This window comes from Magnolia sinica, chromosome 5 (assembly GCF_029962835.1).
Source record: "Magnolia sinica isolate HGM2019 chromosome 5, MsV1, whole genome shotgun sequence".
NCBI classification, from domain to species: domain Eukaryota; kingdom Viridiplantae; phylum Streptophyta; class Magnoliopsida; order Magnoliales; family Magnoliaceae; genus Magnolia; species Magnolia sinica.
This window is the reverse complement of record NC_080577.1, coordinates 99,624,439-99,650,073: the sequence shown is the minus strand read 5'-3', so window position 1 is coordinate 99,650,073 and position 25,635 is coordinate 99,624,439. Positions and strand designations below refer to the sequence as shown.

The following is a 25,635-nucleotide window of genomic DNA, read 5'->3' as shown; positions in this document are numbered from 1 at the left end:
TGCATATGCAATTGCTAATGCAAGCATCAATCGCCTAATCCTCTTGAACAAAGTTTGAGAGACGCACATGTTGTTGTTGAATTTTCAAAAGACACAAAAATGTACTGCAAAAATTTCAGATTTTAAGAACCCTAAGATCCCCATTTAGATACATTCCAATTCCAAAAATGAATGTACCAATGGTCAAATTTTACCTTAGATTGGGTTGTCCCATGATCGCTATAAAAGTTCCTTATTGATCTATTAATGCAGGGGCATTTTCACTCCGAGCTCAAATGGGGATGCCTAGGCACACTCGGTGTGGGCGGCCCGTGTGAGGCATGTGGCTCGTGTGAGGTGGATGGCTCACGTGAGGCGGTACTCATGTGATTTGGGGCTCACGAGGGAGGTTTGGCCAAGGTTCTAACCCATGAGACGTAAGGCCGGATCTATGAGATAAATGAATTGATTTGTCATGCTCTAACAATTTGAGCTTTTAGAGCAAGTGGTTAATTGTCATGCATCATTTATCCCATAAAAGCCTAGGATTGAGAGATTTGCACAAGTCCCAAAGTAGGGCTAAGTTGTGCACACCTTGAGATCCCTCCATTGGGTGGACAACATAAGTGTGAACTTGTGATGGATGGGATGAGAGAGGGTTCACTCTCTTCTACATCTCCATTTCTTCTCTTTCATCTCTCCACCCTAATCATCCCTCAAGGGGTCGTGCAAGCTTCTGTCTTTTAAGTGCTCTTTCTGCCTTGGGAATTTAACCATCCTTTAAGGAATCAGGGTTTCAAAGGGATGCACTAGGTATGGAGCTCCTGACTTTTGCATACTTCAGTAAAGAAGATGCATGTATGCATGCCTTATCAATGCACTCAAATTAAACCATTTATCTATTGTCCAATGAAATCCACTTTTGACCATAATTTCATACCAACCTAAGAGGTGAACTACAAATCTCAACCATCAGATGTCCTAAAGCACACAATATTTTTAACAGTTAAAACAAAATATCAATAGTTAAAAACTTTCGAGTGTCTTAAACATTTCAAGTGCCAGGTGACATGCCCATCTACAAGACCACTTGATGGACAGTCTGATCATTAAAATTACAAAACAATAGAAGTTCATACTCCCCAAACGACCTCAAGTCTTAGTGAAGCTTGTACATGATCAAGTCAATCATATTTGGGCATGACAGATCTCCCATATCATGGACTTGATGCACTCCAAAGAAAGTGTTCAGCTCAACTACGCCTACATATAGCATGCATCATGAATACTTACGTTCCCATATGAGATAGGGCAATGCACCAGTAGCCCAACAGTGGATGCCACCTTGTCATCGGTTCCCTCACACAAGATGACCACTTTAACTTTATCATCAAATCACACTACTGTGGTCATGGAATGTAGGGTACTAAGATCGATAAAACTGGCCAATTGCCATTGTGTCCAAACTCACCTTCCCCTATAACAACTAAGGAATCCCTCCCTATAATCCGCATGACATAAACCAAGCACTTGCCACCTATTTTATATACCATTTAAGTTGGACACTGAAGAAAACAGGTCTGATCTAGTCAATAAGATACAAAGGATCAATAGTATAAAACTGAAAGATCACAAATCCTCAGTCAACAACATCTCTTCTAGTGAGAAGTCCTAAGTAACCAAACTTACACATCCAAGCAATCGCCCTACAGTTTGCCACAAATATCAAGGGTGATAAAACGAACAACCTCAAAACCTCAAGTTCAAATAATATCAATTTCCATGAAATAAACCATGCATCCAGATCTCCATATGTACCCGATGCATAAACATGCTGCAATATGACAGTATCAACAAAGGAGAAAGGTATAGCCGGTTCTCAAAAATCCAATCACAAAATACAAAAGAAGGGGGGAGGAGATCCACCTTCTTATATTTCTACATCTAGAATCCGACCCATATCATCGATGATAATAGGAACTGAACCATTATGGCAAGAAAAAGATCCACACATGCATAATGTGGTTTAGGAAGCGGATTGCGTACTGAGTAACTCAGTACCCACACTGTCATTCATGCATTGTATCCACTCCGTCCATCTCTTTTACCACATAATTTTATGGCTTTAGACCAAAAATGGAGCATATCCAAACCTCAACTGGACCACACCACCAGAAACAGTGTGAATTGAACATCTACTGTTGGAATATTCTTGGGGGCAACCGAAGTTTTAGATCAAGCTGATATTTGTTTTTTTGTTTTTTTTTCCTTCATCCATGTCTGTCTGATCTTATGAACAGGTTGGATGACAAAAAAACATCACTGGGGGCCTTAGAAAGTTTTCAACAGTGGAAATCAATACATCCACTTTTTCCTAAGTTATGGTCCACTTGAGCTTTGTATATGCATCAATTTTGGGTTGAACCCCTAAAATGATCTGATAAAACGAATGGACGGCGTGGATAAACCACATGCATTCATGGTGGGCCCAACAGAGTTTACTCAGTACAATAAGAGGGTACTGAGTAACTCAGTACGGAATCCGATTTCTGTGGTTTATAGAGTAAAAGAACCATGAAGCTTGTCTAACACGACTTCCATTATACTTGTGATCCAAAATAGGACAGTTGTGTTATGTCTTGCTTTCTCCCAACACAAAACATGTGAAGTCTCATCCATCATGGGACACTTATCACTATCATATTCTTTCCATTATAGTTATAAGGAACCATGCACTTTCATTTACAATTGGGAATGTACAATAAATCAGATTATTAAAATAAATAAATAAATAAAATAACATGACATATCGATATAGGCAACCTTCCCTTTTCCGTATAATTCATGAAATAACTAACAAGACCACCTGATGATGTCATATGAGAGATTTCTTAAAACCATCAATTTTCAGGGAGATGGACATATACCATTACCACTACCCTTACTGCACAGAAAGTGTGAAACATGTCCATGTGATCCCGAAGATATGAGGTAAATATAATATCCAAACTAATCACATATCCCAGATCCACAAGATACCATGATGGCATTCACAAAATGTCATTTCATGAGCATGTATAAGGAGCGCAAATATATGAATAACAAGGAGACATCTAGGACTAACAAATCCCAATGACTGTAGGGGGTGAGCAATTGGTTTTTCCACCTTTATTACCTCCAGTGACTAACCTCGGGTTTGCCGGAAACAAGGACACTGTCCTCTGAAACTGCCCCATCCTTTGGTTAGGCGCTGGGAGGTTAAGCATGGACCCTTTATCTTCTTAAAATAACTTTCTGCGTGTAAAAAACTATTCTACACCTGCATGTGTGGTTAGTAATGACTCCCCCCTTTGAACTCTTCTTCTTCATTATACAGGGCAGAAGTTGAAGCCTATTATTCATGAACCATTAAAAAATCGCCATTAAAAAAAAAAATCAAGGACCCATTGGATAATGTTTTCTGCAATTGGCAACATGGTTAAATCAAGAACTCCTGAAAAAAATAAAAAGGTAAAATACACGTGCCATCAATGAATCGATCTTAAAGGTGTCCTCTGGTGGTGATTTAGAGGACTAGCCGCCCGGCCAGTCAGACCCTTATGAAACATGCATGCTGTATAGGTGCAAGTAAATCAGGCAACCTATCACTTTATATATGAGGACTCCCCCAAGTACTCTAGCCTTACCTGCATCAAAAGCCTGTCCACATAAGTTAGGCCCCAGCCGATCAGTCTATATGAAACATCCATGTACAGCATAAATTTGCAAGTAAATCAAGCAGTTTCACTCTTCTGTTGAGGTTTTCCCCAAGAATTCCGACCTTAATTGCATCAAAAGCCGTCCCAGATAATTTAAGCCTTCACCTTCCCTGCCACCACCCCAAAAGAGATCATGTGGTGATGCTTCAACCAGAACGGAACCCACAGTCGAGAGTAGCATAGAGTTCAAATGCGGGTAGACAGAAAACTTGCATTTTAGGGCACCGTACATAACATCGATCTTGGAAGTGTGCCAATCGGGTCGTACCTGAATGGACGTATTGAATAACACGTGGTAAATTGTGAGCTCAACAGGTTGATGGAAGGAAACAAAATTCATGTGAAGTGAAGAGTCTATGATTAAAGGAAACAAGAAAAGCAAATTTCAAACAAGATGTGATACATCAGAAAGATTGATTTAGCTGTATATGCCTTCCCGTTTGTAGTATTAGAAACAGGAAACAAACCTGGCTAAGAAAATCCCCACTACCTTCTCTCAAGAAAATCCCCACCACCTTCTCTCAAGAATGGAGAAAAACCAGTGGTGGAGGAACTGCGTGATCCTCAACCAAAGGAATATACATGTCTTTGGACTTTTATATTGCACAAGTGGAGCCCATGGTTTGGTGATCCTGATTGCTGATCAGACAGGTCCCATGACAGGACCATATGGTCTTCTGGATTGGAAGATTCTAGCAAAATCTTGGCCTTTTTTTCAGATGAATGTAGCCTGTTGCTGTATGGCTCTATTTAAATTTATATGCTCAGGCCACCAATGTAAGAGTTAGGACCGTTCTATTGATTACCTTTTACGACTACTGTCAAATACTTTTCGGCCAACTATATCATTGTCCAGATCGCTGAACCATAGATGCCACTTATACAAAGTAAAAAAACCTACTATATCCACAGGTCAAGGACCATATTACTCCCTGATCAATAACAGTGTGTGATCTCCCTCAAAGACGGTTACTATAACGATCATCTTCGATGGAATGAGCCTAGTATCAATATACCTGACCAGTCTTACATTGATATCGGCAGCTCTCCCCCGGCCCTGATTTGATCAAGAAATGAGGAATCAGGAAACTAATCTGGCCTCCAAATGACTTTTAGAACTAGGTTCAGGTGCACAAGCACAGTGGAGTGGACAAAATTGATGCATGCTCCGAGGATATATGGATATCTGCCCAAAAATCCAAGGTAAGATCAGATCGATCCTATTTCTCAATGTTTCAAAACCCAGACAGAACCTCAACTCATTTATGTGGCAGTCTAAATGGTCAGACCCATTCTGACCTGGTTTGGGACGTAAATCTGCTTTGTTTAAAATCATTAAAAAAGAAGAAGAAGAAGAAGAAGAAGAAGGAGAGAGAGAGAGAGAGAGAGAGAGAGAGAGAGAGAGAATTAACAGGTAATCTTCTATTAGCCTACTGGTTAGAGTCTGGATTTCAAGTAGAAGGTTTCAAGCACTGACAGATGTAGTTGCCCTTTTCTACAAAATAGTTATACCCACAATTGACCGGACATTGAGGTAACCCGGACTAATATGATGCAGGACAATTAACCACTTGCTCTAAAAGCTCGAACTGTTAGAGTATGGAGAATTAATCCCTTTATCTCATAGCCCAGGCCCCACATCTCATGGGTTTAGGACCTCAGCCGAACCCCCTTCGTGGGCCCCAAATCACATGGGCCGCCCACTCCAAGTGTGTCCCCGCATCCCATGGGCTACCTCACTCGAGCCCGGTGTGAAATGTGCTTTAATCACCCCTGGTGAGGAGTCTCGAACACGAGACCTCCCCCGTGCGCCCCAAATCACATGGGTCACCCACCCTGAGTGTGCGCCTGCATCCTACAGGCGACCCCACTCGAGCCCAGTGTGAAAATGCCCCTGCATTAATCACCCCCGATGAGGAGTCTCAAACATGAGACCTCCCGCTCTGATACCAATTTGATACAGGACAATTAACCACTTGCTCTAAAAGCTCGAACTGTTAGAGTATGACGAATTAATCCCTTTATCTCATAGCCCAGGCCCCACATCTCATGGGTTTAGGACCTCGGCCGAACCCCCTTCGTGGGCCCCAAATCACATGGGCCGCTCATCCCAAGTGTGTCCCCGCATCCCACGGGCTATCCCACTCGAGCCCGGTGTGAAATGCGCATTAATCACCCCTGGTGGGGAGTCTCGAACACGAGACCTCCATTTGATGCAGGACAATTAACCACTTGCTCTAAAAGCTCGAACTGTTAGAATATGACGAATTAATCCCTTCATCTCATTAGCCCAAGCCCCACATCTCATGGGTTAGGACCTCTGCCGAACCCCCCTCGTGGGCCCCAAATCACATGGGCCGCCCACCCTGAGTGTCCCCGCATCCCACAGGCTACCCCACTTGAGCCCGGTGTGAAATGTGCATTAATCACCCCCAGTGATAAGTCTCGAACACGAGACCTCCCCCGTGGGCCTTGCCCACCCCGAGTGTGTCCCTGCATCCCACAGGTGACCCCAATCGAGCCCGGTGTGAAGATGCCCCTGCATTAATATTTGACGCGGGACAATTAACCACTTGCTCTCGAACTGTTAGAGTATGGCGAATTAATCCCTTTATCTCATAGCCCAGGCCCCACATCTCATGGGTTTAGCACCTCGGCCAAACCCCCTTCATGGGCCCCAAATCACATGAGCCGCCCACCTCGAGTGTGTCCCCGCATCCCATGGGCTACCCCACTAGAGCTCGGTGTGAAATGCGCATTAATCACCCCTGGTGAGGAGTCTCGAACACGAGACCTCCTGCTCTGATACCAATTTGATGCAGGACAATTAACCACTTGCTCTAAAAGCTCGAACTATTAGTATGGCGAATTAATCCCTTTATCTCATAGCCCAAGCCCCACATCTCATGGGTTTAGGACCTCGGCCGAACCCCCTTCGTGGGCCTCAAATCACATGGGCCGCCCACCCCGAGTGTGTCCCCGCATCCCATGGGCTACCCCACTCGAGCCCGGTGTGAAATGCACATTAATCACCCCTGGTGAGGAGTCTCGAACATGAGACCTCCCCCGTGGGCCCCAAATCACATGGTCACCCACCTCGAGTGTGCCCCTGCATCCCATAGGCGACCCCACTCGAGCCCAGTGTGAAAATGCCCCTGCATTATAATACATCAGACCAACTACCTTATGGCCCACTATATCCTTCTAGCACAACTTGCTTTCAAGCAAAGACTTCAGAGTTATAGTTTATTAGGGAATTTTGTGAACAAGGGGCTACACAGCCATAAATGCATTGTTATTTGATGATTAAGAACTCCTTTCATTAAACCCTATAATGAGTGAATTTGTTGGTATCTGATGCCCCTTTAATGTAGTGGCATGTGCCCTAGCTCTATCTTTTCTAGTAGTGTGATATAGATTTATTCTTTTCCTATTTCTTCTTCTATTCCTGATCTCCTTCAATTCTTACAAGTATTTTCTTGCTCTCAAGATCCAGATTAAAATCCATGATATAGCATGCAAAATCTAAGTTTGTTTATTTCAGTCTGGGATCAATTCCCCACTTAATACTACATCAATTTTCCTAAAGAGCGCAAGTTCTACTCATGGGAACATTAATCAATCCACATATCAGCCCAACTATTAAGTTTCACACTATTATAAAAATAAATAAATAAATAAAATCCTAATATTTCCCTCAACTCTAACCACAGCCCCTATTGCCCGAATCTTAACCGGACCATAAACCCACATCAACAACCATAGCCTCATACACCCCAAAACCCAGATCAAAAGCTTGACTCCCATACAATTCCCAACCTTTAACCCCTATTCTAACCATAAACTTCCTCACAGTTCTAATTTCAACTCCCACAACCCCTATATAACTCCCAATATATATATATATATATATATATATATAAACTAAACTAACTAAACAATATTTACCTTTATTATATACCATAGGCGTAAATCCAAACCCTAACTCTATCCACACTCAATAAATCATGCTATATCCAAATCCTAACTACACCTCTCCCCTTTTCGTGAGAAGTTAACTACAACCCATAACCCAACCAAACTTTGAATTTCACTCCAATAAAGTCACCAAACAGAACTCATCCTCACATCTCTCTTGAACATAAAAACAGCACCAAACAAGCCCATATCCTGTCCCGAAAAAATGAAAACACATTCCTAAATCACCCCATAACCAATCCCTATAGCTGGGACAAACCTCAATCCCCATCTCACTCCAGACACAGCCTGCAAAGGAACACCAGGAACAACTACTAATCTATCGACTAGTTAGCCTTTAATTAACCCTAGAAGAGTACCCAAATATGAACTTATTTTATTTATTTATTTTTATTTTTATTTTAAACCTAAAACCTGCCTATACCCTCTACCAAATTTGATGCAGGACAATTAACCACTTGCTCTAAAAGCTTGAACTGTTAGAGCATGGCGAATTAATCCCTTTATCTCATAGCACAAGCCCTACATCGCACAAGTTAGGACCTCGGCCAAACCCCCCTCGTGGGCCCCAAATCACATGGGTACCACCTCACACGAGTTACCCGCCTCACACGGGCCGCCCACCCCGAGTGTACCCCTGCATCCCACAGGCAACCCCACTCGAGCCCGATGTGAAAATGCCCCTGCATTAATCACCCCCCGATGAGGAGTCTTAAACACGAGACCTCCCGCTCTGATACCACTTTGATGCAGGACAATTAACCACTTGCTCTAAAAGCTCAAACCGTAAGAGCATGGCTAATTAATCCCTTTATCTCATAGCCCAAGTCCCACATCGCATGGGTTAGGACCTTGGCCGAACCCCCCTCATGTGCCCCAAATCACATGGGTACCACCTCACACGGGTGGGGCCTGCCTCACACGGGCTGCCCACCCTGAGTGTGCCCCTACATCCCACAGGCAACCCCAACTCGAGCCCGGTGTGAAAATGCCCCTACATTAAAATTATTTCATAAAATGTCAGTCCACAACCAGCTCATTAATAAAACTAGAAAATCAGCCCTAATTTCAACCCAACTGTCTACAAACCAATCCCTAAACTATTTCTCAAATATGCCCACCCACCCCTCCCCCCCTCAATTACAACCCTGAACAGTCTTCAAACTATACCAAAATCTATCCCTAAATCCAGCCTAGAAGTAGTTCCCGACCAATCATAAAATGTGTCCTGAACATTACCTAAGGTAAATAGCCTCCTCCATTCAATTACTTGATGTTATTGAGATGTCCACAAGAAGTCAAGAAGTGGTTGTTCCTGTGCTTCTTACAACACTTCCTCTCCGTGTTCCATGACTCTTTACAATAATCCATCCATCCAATGATTTTCCATGACTCTTTACAACAATCCATCCATCTAATGATTTAAGTTACTCACAGATGCCCAATAGTAGTGGAACATGATATAGGATGACACAAACACAAGTTAATGAAGGAAATATCCCACAGGTAATTGACACCAATGAAGGGCTCCAAACATTATTGCTAGCCGAAGAATCCACCATTCCCTTGATTGACGGACCCATGGGTGGAACAATTAAAGACTCCACAATGGATTAGATGATGAATCCATTGATGTACCTACCCTTAAATCGACCAATGGATCAATCAAGGAATCCATCGATGGATTGACTTGAATCCAATAGGTCAATTTAGGAACCCACTTGACTCTTGAGTCCAATGGGTCAATTTAGGAACCCAGTAACCCACCGATGGATCAATTGAGGAAACCACTAATTGATCCAATGAAAGAAGTTCTTGAAGAAAGCATCACCATCCAAGATGATGAACAAGAAGAATCTGCAATTAGATTGATTGGTGGATTGACTAATGACTCCATAGATGGATTAACTAATGAATCAACCCATGGATTGACTCTTGAACCCATCAATGGATCAACTGAGGAATCCAAGAAGGGAGCAACAAAAAAGAAAAAAAAAATGTAGAAGAATCATAAAATGATTCAACAAGGATAGAAAATCTTATCTACAGAAAAAAAAAAAAAAAAAAAAAAAAAAAAAAAAAAAGGACAGACAAATTGATGGTTTGATTAGTAGAATAGTTTAACGGATAATGTCATGAAGATTGGAGCAAATGACTCAAGGACTGCAAAGGAAAATTGAAGACACAGAAGGTTGTGTTGCATGAGAGAACAGGGGAAAAACACATGGTCCATAGGAAATCTACACTCACTCTCACATGCATATGTGTGTCTATATGTATTTGTATCAATTGAGTCTCTCATTATAAACATGAAGATGTGCATTATAAAGCAAATAAGAGTGAAAACCTTTAGACTCCCCAAAAGTTGTTGTAGACATGGGTAAAGCAGTATTCTATGCATCGGCAATACGACAAATAATATCAGCTGATGGATGCATTAGACTTTCCCCTTTGGAAATAGGCTTAACCTATGCTATTTGGATGTCCCTACATCCATTAGATCCTAGTTTCTCTTATTTAATGGTCTTTTAAGATGATGCTTGGTAACCTAGGCTTGAATTATGCATGATCTCTTTTTGGAATTTTGGTATTTGTGATGATGGTCGCAAGTTTTGTGATTTTTATTGATTATTTTAATTTTGTTGGTTGATCTCATACAATATTTGAGTTCATGCATCGGTCCTACATCATCTTAAACAATGAAAACTACTATGCTGAGTGTAGACATAAGGAAAAGAAGAGAAGAGAATGTGTCTTTCTTATCTAGAATCTTTTAAAATCTTCTTATTACAAAGATAATTTCATTTAAAAAGAGATCATTATCAAAAAATTAAATAACCAAAAACATATCGACAAAAGATAACTAAAGGATAATAATTAAGATTTAAGAGATATATATCAATTGGTGTTCATCAGGAATACATAAGACCGTGTACACCATCAGTATGATGCTCTGCACATACGCACAGAGTTATGTGCTCCAACACTCCCCCTCAAAGTGGAGCATGTATACATGCCCAGCTTGCCAATGATTCCAAGAGCTGCGATAGGGGCGAACTGAACTTCTAATGACTCTTGGGATGTGAATCATTGGCACATCCAGTGGCTGCCAAAGGATCTAACAGCACTTTTGATGGCTGCAACACTTCTGGTGGCAGAGATTTAAATCAATGGTTGTTCCTTGCCAGGGGGGGTCATGTATGATAATGATGAGTATATATCTATTCATCCATCATCATACAGGGTCTAAAAAGAGAGGGATGAACAGTAGACTTTTAAAACATAAAAGAAAAATTAGCCAAAGAGGCTCTGATACCACATAGAAATAGTGAAAAGATGAGAGAGTGGTTTTTCTCCACCTCTTGAATCCTTTATTTATAATCTCCTTACTACAAAGATAGTCTTCTATTTACAAAGAGATAATTGCCAAAAAAAAAAAAAATTCAAATAACTAAAAGATAACTAAAGGACAATAACTAAGATATATAGATTAGTATGGTGTCCATCAAGAACACACAAGACTGTGCACCATCAGTGCAGTGCTTAACATGTACACAGAGCTGTGTACTGAACATATTTTTTTTCTTTGTAATCGTAGTTCTTTAATCATGTGATTTTTAACATCTCCTAAAGTTTCACAGAAAAATTCCACCATTTTCCTAATGTTTCCCTCAAACAACAACACATTTCCAGTATCTGTGACATCATCAATGTTATGGATTTTGTATTTTGGTATTCCAAGGGGCGATACATTTTATTTTTTTTTAACTTAGGGTTAGCTTGTTGGTACACACCCATGTCAGTACACACACTCCATGTTAGCCACCCCCACTGGGGATCGACACAGAGCTTTTTAAACAAGGGGGCGATACATATGACGACAATACATAAAAACAAGCTGGAGGAGAGCATCACATTATTGGCAACAACTCCCCCAAATTGCTTTTCTACTAGATGCTTGACCACTCCATACCTAATCGTCCTCGCACGTACTATGCGAATAAAAGAATGTGACCATCTCAATTTCTACATGGTGGATGATGTTGTTCATCCGAGCCATCTGATATCCCGTGGCATATCTTTTCTTCTTTCTTTCTTGAAAATGTATCTAATTTTGTAAAATCATTCATCTCCCAGATTTAAAAAACTAAGGTCATCATAATATTAAGAAACTTTTGGTTATTTCAGAAAAAGAAAAGTATGAGAAACGGAAAAATAAAAATTAAAAAGGTACTACTGCCATTTCTAGTTAAAGATTCCCTTGGGCTTATTATGCAACGAAAATGAACAAAAAACTGGCTGGAAGATGCAGGCTACAGTCCATTCATATGGGACTAGGAGCAGAGCCACATTTCACCAAAGTCTACCTAAAAACAGGGCATTTCATGTTTGCAGCATATGATTGTGAAGAGTACTGATTATCCATGGATATAGCCATACCAATTCAGGGTGTTTCCGCTGCATACTCCTCCCTATGCGTGCTGCTTCTTCTGGACATTTTGCAGACTTTATTTGCTCAACACAATCTCTGGCCATAGGGTCATGTACCCCAACGAACTTATGTGCCTGCGATATGGGACTTCTTCAGCACTTGCTGGCCATGCAAGAAATGTTAGAAGATACTAAGAGCATCACTAGCTACAGAAATGACTTGTAACATCGAAATATTTTGAAGGGATAATGACGCAAAATATAAATATATGGTGAATGCTATTGTCCCCCACCATCATGGGGACATCAGCGATGTCTCCAAAACTTCTAGTGACATGTCGGACACTCATCCTAGCTGTCTATTTGTTCCATACCAATAGGAGCAGAACTGTTGCAATAATTACACCAATCGGATGATCCCAACTCTTCGGATGTTTGTCATTCTATAATAACCTTTCTCACTCTTTTCTTTTTTTTGGTAAATGTACTAACTGTCCATTTAGTGGGCCATAGATTGGGCAGTGAGCATCATCTGACCAAGGTGCTGCTTTGAATTATGAGCAATCCATTATGGGGCCTACTGAATATAATGATTCAAGATTATATTGGAATTATTTTTTTCAATGATTTTTCACTGCTCATCTTAACTGACCATTTTTCATGCTACTAATCAAATGGTTATGATTATATGCTACAGTGTGACTTTTGCATCATGAGGTCAATAGTTATATGGAATGAATGGATAGTCTAAATGGATGGTGGCCCCACGTGTCATTTAAAGCTTTGGAGAAACTGCTAGCTTAACCACATATACAAGAACTGTCCACCTACAAACCATTGCATGGTAACATGCATGAACTCCCTTAAGATTTGGGTTGGATTTTGAAGTCCTTTGACATCAAAGGATCCAAGGCTGGTAGGATGGAAAGCTTGCCATGCAATGGGCTGTAGGTGTCCATTCTCACAAGTTGGGTGTGTGTGTGTGTGTGACTATATCTCTATGAATCTATCTGTATGCATGTGTGTAGGGATGCAAATATTGTATAAATGACATATGTATGATTATCCAAACCATCCATCCATTCATCTTAAAGCTTCATAGATGGGCCATTAGGCCAAACATCACAGTGCTCAGACGGTCCTAACTGTGTGAAGAAAGTAATGCAAAAATCACTCATCAGATATAATCGATGTAGTAAAGTCACTGTGACTTGGCGTCTATAATGAATACATGGCTACCATGCAATGAATGAACAGTTTGGATCACCATACACAAATGGCACTATAAACTTAGGACTTAGGAGGACAAAAACTTCCACCACCAATGTGAACTAGATCTCATTACATAAATATAATCATGAGAACTCACATTCTTTGTGAAACACTAACCAGAGGCCATGAATATGTCCTGAGGATATGGTTCGTAAAAGAGTGGAATGGCATAACAGGATTCATGTGCCTGACCACAATTAGTTGAGATAAGGGTCTGATGATGATGACGATGGTGATGTATGTGCACCCAAAGGTTTAACTAAAGTTATGGATGTTCCCAGAGTGGAACGGGGGAACAGGATTTGTGTGCAGCCAACCCATGTGTGTGTGTGTCTATCAGTGGTTTTAAGTGACGTTATGGACCTTCCTGGAGTGGAATAGTGGAACAGGATTTGTGAAGCCAACCTGTTTCGTTGGGATAAGACTTTTATGATTATGATGATATACGTGTGTGAGTATGTACATGTGTGCGTGAAAGCGTGCGTGAGCATGTGTACATCTGCACATTCGTGTCCATATGTGTGCATTCCTGTGCGAGTTAGTGCATTCATGGGTGCATGTGCGCATGTGTGTTTGTGTGAGTGTTCATGTGCGTTTGTGTGTGTTCATGTGCATGTGTGTGCAGGCTCAAACAGTACCGTTACCACCAATATTAGTGGTGATACAGAGCTGTTTTGGGTCCCATACAGCCATTCATGTGTTATGGGTGGGGCCAAGAAGTGTGGCCTTTGTCTCTCATTTAGTCAAAAACAGCTAATTGTGCCCACACACACATATAGACATATCTATTCCCTGTCTCCTGTTTCACCAAAAACAGGAATCCTCATCATTGCTTGTCCAAAGCACAATGACTGGCTGCCTGCCTGACATCATCCCTGTGTGTGTGTGCGCGCGCTTGTCCATGCATGTGCAACAAAATAAGAATAGTTGTTAGACACTTTAAAATGTTCAATTGCCTATCAATGTATGCAAAGAGACAAAATTAACCTGATAATAATGCTCCACACTGGGCCATTTGGCATAACCACCATCTCCATCAGGCATGCACAAAGGATGAGGAGAGAAGTTTGAAAATGCTCCATATGGATCCCATGTTTTGTAAAAGAATATGGTTCTCGCCTCATAAGGTGCAATGGTTGGATCTATTGCCGAAGTCTCATTAACAGATGGGATTACAGGTGACAGGTCAGGAATGGGCTGAAGATAGCCACTGATAAGCATGTCTGGCCCAATCTGTGACAATGAACCACAATCAGTACCTCATTTTTCTGTAGAAATAGGACACAGAAGTTTAAGCATGCATGTGATACTGAACAAGCCATTTTTCTTATAGATAATGAAATTTTAATGAAAATAATAATAAGGAACAAGAAGAAACAACTTTTGATCAAGGAATGGATGATAACATCTAATACAAAGAAAATGTTTAAGAACCTTCAACTAAAACATTCGCCAAGGAATTCGTCTCTAGTAGCCTGTTGATGGGGACATCACATCACGTGCGCCTCTACGCACGTATCAGAGGCCCCAGTCTCTCTGTGGCTTGGCGAATACCTGTTTTGAAGACCTCACATGGCATGTACGCGCATCTGGAAGACCCCACACTGGGAAGATACATGTGGGCTGCTAGAGAAGGACATTTAGACCATTGGATTTGATGGACACGACGATCGGACCGCATGGATGACTTGAACGTACCATTGATCGCAGGCCATCATCATCATGGGCCATTATAGATTTTAGGATTTTGCATTACTTTGTTATTTTAGTTGCTTGGATTACATATATTGTGGTTATTTTCTTTTATTTTGGGTTTTATTACATTATTTGAGAGATGAGACATAGTTGGAAACAAAAAGAATTGAGAGGGCATTTTGGTCATTGTGGCCCCAAAAGGCTATAAAGCCGCATATGCTCCCTCCCAAACGGTTTTTTTTTTTTTTTTCTTTCTTTCTATGAAGCATATTGAATATATAAAAAATAATAAAAACGTTCTCTTTCTATTTGAATTCTCTATGAGATTGGTATAGGTGTGAAGCCTGCCTTGGTGAATCCAAGGCCACTACATGGTGTGAATTCACAAACTTCTCTCTCTTCATTCCTATGAGGTATTCTCCATAATTCCTAATCTTTTCTTCTCCCATCTTTCTTTTCTTTTTCGTTATTCTTCAATCCATTAACGTTAACCCATTCCTCTCTCATTCCCCACTAACCCACGCACCCATCTCCTTGACCCATTCCCAAACACACACAACCAGCCACATGCGGCTGCCCCATTGAATCACCCTTGTTCCCCTTTGTTTCCCCATCCCTCTTAGGCCAAAATCCCTAACCCTAAAACCCTAATCAACCCCACCCCCAAAAATTATTTAAAAAAAAAAAAATTTAATTAAATAAAAAAAAATCGAAAACCCTAACCTTAAATCCCCAAATTCCCCTTTATACCCAAGATCCCTAACCCTAATTTCAGTTTTCCCTCTTTTCCTTCAAATCCCTAAACTGATTTCAAAATATACTTTAACCTACACATAATTCCTTTAGGGAACTAGTGAGTCCCTTTGATTTATGGCATAACCCTGTATTAATGTGGAGTTTCTCAACTCCATTGGGACCAAATTCTCCAATCTCTTATTAGTTCCTAACGTCGTGCATGTATTAGCCTAAGATTTAGCATAATTTCAATTTGTTATTATTTGGATTTGCATGTAGTTATTGAAGTTTAATTGTTCTTGCTCACATCACATCAACTAGAATCTGATTTTTATTATCATCCTAGGGTAGAAAAGCATTGTCTTGCATCGAATTTTGGTATCAAAGCCTAGGTTAACATAGGGTAGTTTCATCTTATATTTAGGTTATAGTTTTTCATCATCATACGTAGTGTCATTCATCATATTGTGGTGTTTTAGAGTTAGTTATTCCCATATGCACACCGCTGAATTTTTTGGTATTAGTTATTTAGCAATTTATATTGCTGAATTTTCTGGATACCGAGTCGTTTCATTGGTTACATTGCTGGAATTTTAGGGAAAAGTGTTCCTTTGATCATATAAAGTCATCTAGGGTCATTTAGAGTTGTCTAGGATCATATGGGGTGATATAGAGCCCTCACATTAGGCTTTCCCTGTGCATGCCCACGCAATCTGGAGGTGGATTTGGTCTTCACCCCACGATGAATCTAGAACAACTCACCGAGCTCATTCAAACTATGAACACCCGTCTGATAACAATATAGGCACAGGGTAGAGCCAACAGTAATCAACTGGCAGCCCAAAATAACCGTTTAGAACAGATAGAGACCTCTACAAGCCAACCTCAACACCAGGGAGGATGGCCAATCCCAAGCGGGAGGCCTAGTGCATATTGACGTAGGTCCTACTAGAGGACGTGGACGAGGCCGTGGTGGTGTGCATTTTCAAGCACCTCAGAGAGAGTTCTATGACCCCTATGATCCAGATGAGCGAGTCATGAAGAGCGTGAAGGTAGATGCGCCAAATTTTGATGGTCGCCTGGACCCCATGATGGGGACATCACACGCACACACACGCCCCCTACGCACGTACGTAAGGAGGGCCCCACCATCAATCTGGATCGATGACAACGTCCAGGAAGGGCCTCCTAGTTAGGGGACTGTGTTTTGGTTTGTTGAAATGGACCCGATAGTCATGTGAATCCCACCAAGGGTTCTCATGATCGTGGCCCACTATTCTAATTAATCTAGTACTTTGGGTTTTGCTTATTATTGTTATTAGGAATATCACAGACGGTTTAGATTGCTTTGATTAGTTGTTATTTTTTATTACTTCGTCTCCAAGTAATAGGTTGCGCACATAGCGCGAGTTTTGGGGTATAGGGTTTTATTATAAATAGGCATCCCTTGTAGTCTTTTTTTTTCTCATTGAAGATTAATAAAAATTCCTGCGTTTTTCTACTCCTCTGAGTTCCTGAGTTGTGGAAATCCAACTGGGTGTGAAACCCTCCCTTCCTCGAAAGGCTGACAACTATGGTGCGAAGCCACACCTATCCCGATTCGCCCCCACCTTCTTCCATCCATATTTCTCCTCCTACAATCATCTACGCTTAAAATTCATCCTCTATTGCAGTCGTTTTTCTCTCTGCAACAAATTTCCAGAATCTAGCACTGCAGGAGGGCTAAAATTTCGGCGGAGCACCACGCAGAAACCGTGAATCGGATCGAGCTGAAATTTGGGAGTTTTGGAGTCCACCCCTAGTCAACCAAGGCCAAGCTAGCCTTTTTCTGAATAGTGAGTCCCACACACATGCGGCTGGAATCACACACACGTGCGTCTGGGCCATTGTTGTTGTCCACATGTGCGGTACTTCTTTGGTTCATCTATCTCCTCTCTTTCACTCCTCTTTCACCCAAAATCCCTAAAACTAACCCTAAATTATTCAAATCCTTAATTTTATGCCCTTTCTTCAACCTTAGGGTTCCCCGAATTGAAATTTCTGAATCCCTTGGATTGGGGGAATTATTTCTGTGCATGCATGGATGAATTTACCATCCTTTGATTCTTGTTTGGTCTATAATTTTGATTGATCCGGCCCTAGTATGTGTAGGTCTAGATCCCCATAAGATTCCCCTTGATTGAGTGTTTGAACTTTTGTGTGGGATGTGGAATTTTGTGTAATTGTTTCTGAACTAGTGTGATCTAAAGCCTGAAAATCTTACACATCATACTTGAATTTCATGTCCTGCATCAAATTTGGTATCAAAGCCTAAGGTTCTTGTAGGGGGATGCATTGCATGTTTAGGGTTTAGTTTGTTTATGTCCATTATGCATTAAGTCTCATCATATAGAGCTGTTTAGAGGTCCATTATTCTTGATATAAGCTGCTGAAATTTTTGTTATAAGAAAGTTAGCAATTCACATAGCTGAAATTTCTGTTATCCCTTTATTTTGACAACTATATTGCTAAATTTTCGTAGCGTTGTGTAGTTTCCCTCATATAGAGTCTTATAAGATCATTTAGCCCCATTTAGACGCATATAGTCGTATTAGAAGGTCTTTTAATTGAGTTAGTGGGTGTATGCCCACATATACGGGTCGTGGTTTTGGCTTGCACCCTACACTAAACATGGAGCAATTGCAAGAGTCAATGAACAAGCTGACCCAGCAGTTTGAGTCTTTGGGTAAGCGCTTGGAACAACGTGTGGACCAACGCTTTGAACAGCTTGATGTGCGCATTACCCAACTAGAAACCTCCGCCAGGGCAGGTGATCAGGAGGTTAGACCAAGGAATGGAGGTGGCCAAGGAATTGGTTATGGGCACGCACCCGTGCACCCACCCCGCGAGGGACATCATGAACAATATGACCCAAATGCGCAACTCCTCAAAGGAGTTAGAGTAGATGCCCCTACATTTAATCGCCACTTGGACCCTAGAGCCTTTTTAGACTGGCTGGCGGATATGGACCACTATTTGAAGTGGTATGACATGTCGGATGCTCGTCGAGTCTAATTCGCCAAGATGAAGCTTGTGGGCCAAGCAAAGAGGTTTTGGGCTATTGTAGGGCGAAAAAAAGAAAGAGCGAGGGAGCCCCCAATAGTCCATTGTGGAGAAATGAAAGAAACACTAAAGGAGAAGTACCTCCCTTTCTCTTATCGCCTACGGTTGATTGAGGAATGTCAGTCTCTACGACAAGGTTCCATGAGTGTGGCTAAATACATTGAGAAGTTCAAAGAGTACTTGACCAGGTGTGAAGTTGATGAGGATCCCATACTCACCCTTACTCGATTTAAAACGGCCCTCCATATTGATATTAGTAGAGAATTGCTCGCCAAAGACAGATACTATTGAACAGTTGTATCAAGTAATGTTAGAGGTCGAGCAATACCTCAAAACACTTGTGGGAAGGCGGTTTGATTTTCACGATTCTAGCACTAAGATCAACCCTTCTGAGGTTAAGCCTAGCACTGGATACCAAGACAAACCTTCCAACAGTTTTTAGTGCCAGCCCAAGGATGATAAGGGTAAAGAGGTTATCGGGTCTAGCTCGCATAAGAATGGAGCAACGAGGTGTTTTAGGTGTCAAGGGTTTGGTCACTTTGCCCACCAGTGTGGCACGAGAGAGGGCACCAAGGTGTTCCTTATTGATGGGCAAGTAGAAGTAGTGCACCCAGAAAGTAACAGTCAGGAGGAACAATATGAACCAATAGAAGCCCCTAGTGATGAAGAAGAGGGAGTGCAAGTGTCTACAACCCTTGCAGTTGTGTGTTGCGCCTTTACACAAACAAATAATACCGATAGTTGGCGTCGTTGTCTTGTTCCTATTCAGTTTGGGTCATATAAAGCCACATTTTTATGTTGTTCCTAGGAAGCCTATCGATCTTGTCCCAATGTCACTATCCCATAGGACATCAGAGTCTGCAAAGTCCCTTGTGCATTACATTCATTCATGGCATCAAGAAATCAAGCAGAAGATCATGACTAGTAATGAACATTACACACTTTCTGCAGACCGATATAAACGTTTCAATGAATTCAATGTAAGGGACTCTGCGATGGTCAGCATCGGGCTAGAGCGGTACCCTCAGGGAGCCATTTGTAAATTACACGCGCGTAGCGCTGGACCATTCAATGCGTTGTGGTAGATCTTCCACCCTCCATGGAAATTAGTTCCACATTCAATGTGGAGGATCTAGTTGCATTTCAGGGGGACACCGATGCATTGTCTAGCCTTTCGCCTAACCATCCTGATTCCCCAAACTTTTCCCTTAATCCATGGCCCTTTCCCTACCCATCTTCCCAGCCTCTACTTCTCATACCTACCCTTTCCGACCCATCATCCCACCTCTACCTCCCATACCCACCCTTCCCAACCCATTTTCCCAGCCTCTACCTCCTATACCTATCATTCCCACACCCAGAGGGGAGATAGAGAATATTCTGGACCATCAGATAATATCCACGTCGGACGGCGGGTTTCAAAAGTACCCGGTTAAGTGGCAGTCACGCCCAGCTTCAGACAGTACGTGGCTCACTGAGGAGGAGCTTCAATGACTTGATCCTAACATCTTGAAGCGGTTCAGGAGTTTTGTTTCGCCAATGGCGAAATATTCGCAGCCGAGGACAGTTAATGGAGACATCACACGCACACGCACGCCCCCTACGCACATACGCAAGGAGGGCCCCGCCATCGATCTGAATCGATGACGATGTCCAGGGAGGGGCTCCTAGTTAGAGGACTGCTTTTTGGTTTGTTGGAGTGGACCCGATAGTCATGTGAATCCCACCATGGGTTCCCATGATCGTGGCCCACTATTCTAATTAATCTAGTACTTCGAGTTTTATTTATTATTGTTATTAGGAATATCATGGACGGTTTAGATTGCTTTGATTAATTATTATTTTTTATTACTCCGTCTCCAAGTAATAGGTTGCGCACATGGCGTGAGTTTTGGGGTATAGGGTTTTATTATAAATAGGCACCCCTTGTGGTCTTTTTTTCTCATTAAAAATTAATAAAAATTCCTACGTTTTTCTACTCCTCTGAGTTCCTGAGTTGTGGAAATCTAATTGGGTGTGAAACCCTCCCTTCCTCGAAGGGCTGACTACCGTGGTGCGAAGCCACACCTATCCTGATTCGCCCCCACCTTCTTCCATCCATATTTCTCCTCCTACAATCATCTACGCTTCAAATCCATCCTCTATTGCAGTCGTTTTTCTCTCTACAGCAAATTTCCAGAATCTGGCCCTGCAGGAGGGCTGAAACTTCGGCGGAGCACCACGCACAAACCGTGCATCGGATTAAGCTGAAATTTGAGAGTTTTGGAGTCCACCCCTAGCCGACCAAGGCCAAGCTAGCCTTTTTCTAAATAGTGGGTCCCACACACGTGCGGCCGGGATCACACGCACATGCGTCTGGGCCATTACTATTATCCACACGTGCGGTACTTTTCTGGTTCGTCTCTCTCCTCTCTTTCACTCCTCTTTCACCCAAAATCCCTAAACCTAACCCTAAATTATTCAAATCCTCAATTTTATGCCCTTTCTTCAACCTTAGAGTTCCCCGAATTGAAATTTCTGAATCCCTTAGATTGAGGGAATTATTTACGTGCATGTGTGGATGAATTTACCCTCTTTTGATTCTTGTTTGGTCTATAATTTTGATTGATCCAACCCTAGCATGTGTAGGCTGGATCCGCATAAGATTCCCCTTGATTGAGTGTTTGAACTTTTGTGTGGGATGTGGAATTTTATGTAATTGTTTCTAAACTAGTGTGATCTAAAGCCTGAAAATCTTGCACATCATACTTGAATTTCATGTCCTGCATCACCCCAAAGCATTCCTTGACTAGATGGCAGACATGGATCACTACTTTGAGTGGTATGACATGTCTAATACCCATCATGTAAGGTTTGCTAAGATGAAATTGGTGGGCCAGGCCAATTTGTTTTGGACTAACACTGAGCGAAAGATTGAAACATTCAAGGGTGCGCCAGTAGCACACTAGGAAGAGATGAAAGAAATGTTGAAAGAAAAATATCTTCCCCTCTCGTATCATCAAAGGCTTATGGATCTGTGGCAATCATTTCGCCAAAGGACCATGCTTGTGTCAGATTACATCGCTAAGTTTGAAGAATACATGATGCGATGTGATATTGAGGACCTGATGATAACTCTTTCTCGATTTAAAACGAGCCCCCAAGTCGACATTCAGCGAGAACTTCTCTCCCACAATATCAGCACCCTAGAACAAATGCACCAAGTGGTGCTAGACATCAAGCAGTACCTCAAGACGCAATTTGGGAGGCGATTTGACTCTCGAGATTCCAATGCTAAGACTACTCCTCAGGGAGCTAAGTCTAACTTTGGGGGTCAATCCAAGGCTCTTACTAGTTATCAATCCAGATCAAGAATCTAGTTCTTCTATCACCGGCCAAACCTTGGATAATAGCTTTAGCAAATTGATTAATTCCTCAAACTCATCATCACCTAAACTCCTTATGCATGGGGGAGCCCAAATGACTTCCTCCCCTTGCATATTAAAACAACTTGCCACCCAAACATTTGCCTCACTCGATAGCGTTGCTAACCTAGGAAATAACTCGTTCATTTTTTTATCACCCACGCATCTCCTCCCAAAATCTCATCTACAACCCATTTCCAAATGAAAAGACTACCCCTACCCATATTTTCTTGTTAACAAGCCACTGATTTCCAAACGTATGAGGACCTATATAACGACAATGACCAAGTCCACCATCCCCCCTCTTCAACCACACATTTTTTGCCCACCACCTCCCTCCATAAGCTACCCTCTTCCACCCCAAACCTCCAAACCCACCTAACTAGTAAAGCTAAATTCATAACCTCCAAACTCCTTAACCCAACTCCCCCTTGCTCCCATGGCTTGCACACTTCCTCCCATCTCATAAGATGGAAATTATGCCTTTTTTCCGCTCCTTGCCACAAGAACTCCCTACCAATATTTTCCAACTTGATCAACATTGATTTTGGACATTTGATTAGCTACATAAAATAAATTGGAAGATTCAACCTAGCCAACTTAATTAAAGTTAGACTCCCTCCTAGTGATAAATGCCTACGCTTCCCTCTTTACTTAGAAAACCAGCTAAAATCTATGGGATGAAGTTATGGAGAAATTTAAGTGTCACACGGTCACTGGAAGATTAATAGGAACACCAAACTCTGTCCACAGGGTCTTCAACCAAAGTAGGTAACAAACCCCATTGCCCATAGCGCGACGATCGGTCTCAAAAATAGTTTGACTAGCAACTAGTTGTTCCATACTCTTTCACATGAGATGCAACAAGATCACCACTAACTAGAGTACAATATCCAATTGTAGATCTTTTGTGATTATATAACCTAGCCCAATCAATATTAGTGTATGAGATCATGGTTGAAATAGAAAATCATCACATCCATAGCATCTTTTTAAATACTGAAAAATATGATAAACAACATCTACTTGGAGAATGCATAAATTAGCTAACGCTGCCTACCACACAGTTTTGTCCCTAAATGATGGAATTTATGCATTTTTTTAATGTTTTGATTTATAAGTGTATAATTAGAGGTGTAGACAAGTCGAACCGAGTCGACCTAGGCACAGCTTGACTCGGCTCGGCCACTTGCTAACCCCAACTCGAACTCGGCTCGGCTCGGTCCTCGAGCCTGACTGGCCAGCTCGGCTCGGTTCGGTCAGCAACTCAGGCCAGTTCGAGCCGAGTTTGAGCCAAGATCAAGCCAAGTTCGCCTGTGCAGCATTTTCACAAACACATGGACTGCACCTTCAAAATCTCACTGTATGTAAAACATCAGCAGTGGTTTTACAGGTATTTCATCAAACACCTTCCAAGCAACATAAAAATCAAGAAAAAAAAAAGGGTATTTGTTTCATATACTAATAAACATACCTTCCTTGCCACCAACCATACTGCATTGAGTCATTTCATCAAACACTTGGTGAGCAACATCATTGACGGGCGCTGGAGAACGGCGAGAAATAGAGGAGAGGAGAGTGGTACTGGTCGCCGGTCGTTCGGGCACTAAAGAGAGTCGAGTTCGAGCTAGGGTTAGGGTTTTTAGGGTTGGGCGAATAGCCGAGAGGAGGGCACTAGGGGATTAGGGTTTTTTTTTAAACCTATTTTGGGCGTCCGATTTTTTTATATATACTAACTCAAAAATCGATCCGAGTTGATCAAGCCGAACTGAGTCGAGTTTGAGCTCAATACCGAGTCGAGTCAAGTCGAGCTAGGTCCAGCTCGGACTCGACTCGAAAAGTTTCGAGCTCAATAAAACTGGCTTGACTCGGCTCGAACATAGTTTCAATCCGAGTCGAGTCGAGCTTTTCCGAGTCAATCCGAGCGAGCTAACGAGCTAACTCGACTCATGTACACCTCTATGTATAATTATGGGTTTCTAGCATCCCCTAAAGCTCCATTGACAACCAACTTCGAATAGTTTCCCCAAAGCTTCCCTCAAATTGCGAAAGTTTATATGATATTTGGGATATTTCCTAATATGTCCAACAATATTTTCCATTTTCGAATGTGTGATAACATGTGTGATTTCAAATACTATGAATGTGTTGGAGGTTTCAAACATCTATTGCCACCTGCCGGTATACGGAGTTCTCTATTGTAGTCCAACAAAATCCTCAATCTCCTCCTCAATAAGGTTTCTACAAAATCAACAAAACCATGTCATCAAGTTCCCCAAAAATTGAAGCATTGGGAAATGGTCGCCTCTTGATGAGATGAAATGCTATATAACCTCAACAAATCATTAAAATAATAAATAAATAAATAAATAAAAACAGCATGCTATTTGGCCAGGGTTATTCCCTAAACCTGATTCAAGCATCACCTAGGCCTTTGTTTCCATGGTATAATTAGAACAGGATTAACTGCAGATAAGCCCTTTCTGGTGATAGTTCGGGGAAATTAAAGTTTGAGGAAAGGTAATATTATTATAAAAAGGCCATAGGCCAAAAATATACAAAAAGAAAAGAGAGTAAAAAAACTAAAAACTAAAAGGAAGCAGCCTAGCAAGCTGGAAACTGCTACAAAGCTGATAGATCAGCAACCCAATCTTTGACTAAATCAGCAGCCAGTATGCAATCCTTTGACAATATGAGGGATTTGTTTTCGAAGCACTGCCGATTCCTTTCCAACCATATGGCCCAAATTCTGGCTAGCAAACTTAAATGCTGCCATATCCTTTTCCCTGATATCCCCGTTCTAGTGTTCATAATATTGATAATAACGGCCGATAATATCAGTATCGGCAGTCGGCGATATGAAACCCCTCAGAAATACAGAAAAATACTGAAAATCTGCCAAACCTCCATTTATCGTGCGATATATCACAAAATATTGTCAGATAACGCCGATATATCGCACAATAATGGCTGATATTGCAGATTTTTGCGTAGGACTATAGCCGCGCAACATCTGGCGACATCGCATCCGCATCCCATCCAGAAATTCCAAAAATATATAATAAAAAATTATATATATATAGAAAAAAAATCTCTTACTTGCTCAATCTGCCTAAGAGAGTACCTTTCGAAAGAAATCTAACTTCCGCCGACGAAGAAGGGGATTTGGGCTGGAATTTGCCGGGAAAAAAAAAAAAAGGAACTTTGGGAGAAATCTGGAGAAATCCGAATATTTGGGTGAAATCCGGAGAAATCATGGATTTGGGAGAGATTTTAGGGTT

The 25,635-nt window shown here is 41.6% G+C and overlaps 1 protein-coding gene across 3 annotated transcripts in view; it reads right to left on the bottom strand.

Annotated features, from left to right (window-relative positions):
- Positions 1 to 3,328: 3,328 nt before the first annotated feature.
- The window catches only part of LOC131246420 (riboflavin biosynthesis protein PYRR, chloroplastic), a 37,161-nt gene continuing 14,854 nt past the window's right edge, over positions 3,329 to 25,635 (bottom strand). For 2 of the 3 annotated variants that reach the window (XM_058246529.1, XM_058246530.1), the window contains 3 exons: positions 14,406 to 14,651; positions 12,156 to 12,281; positions 3,329 to 4,005 (listed from right to left, as the gene is read on the bottom strand). In XM_058246529.1, coding sequence (XP_058102512.1) covers positions 3,763 to 4,005; positions 12,156 to 12,281; positions 14,406 to 14,651 — 615 coding nt within the window. In that variant the 3' untranslated portion in view covers positions 3,329 to 3,762. Of the gene's footprint in view, positions 4,006 to 12,155; positions 12,310 to 14,405; positions 14,652 to 25,635 lie in introns of all 3 variants that reach the window. The other variant, XR_009171365.1, reaches the window with a different exon arrangement.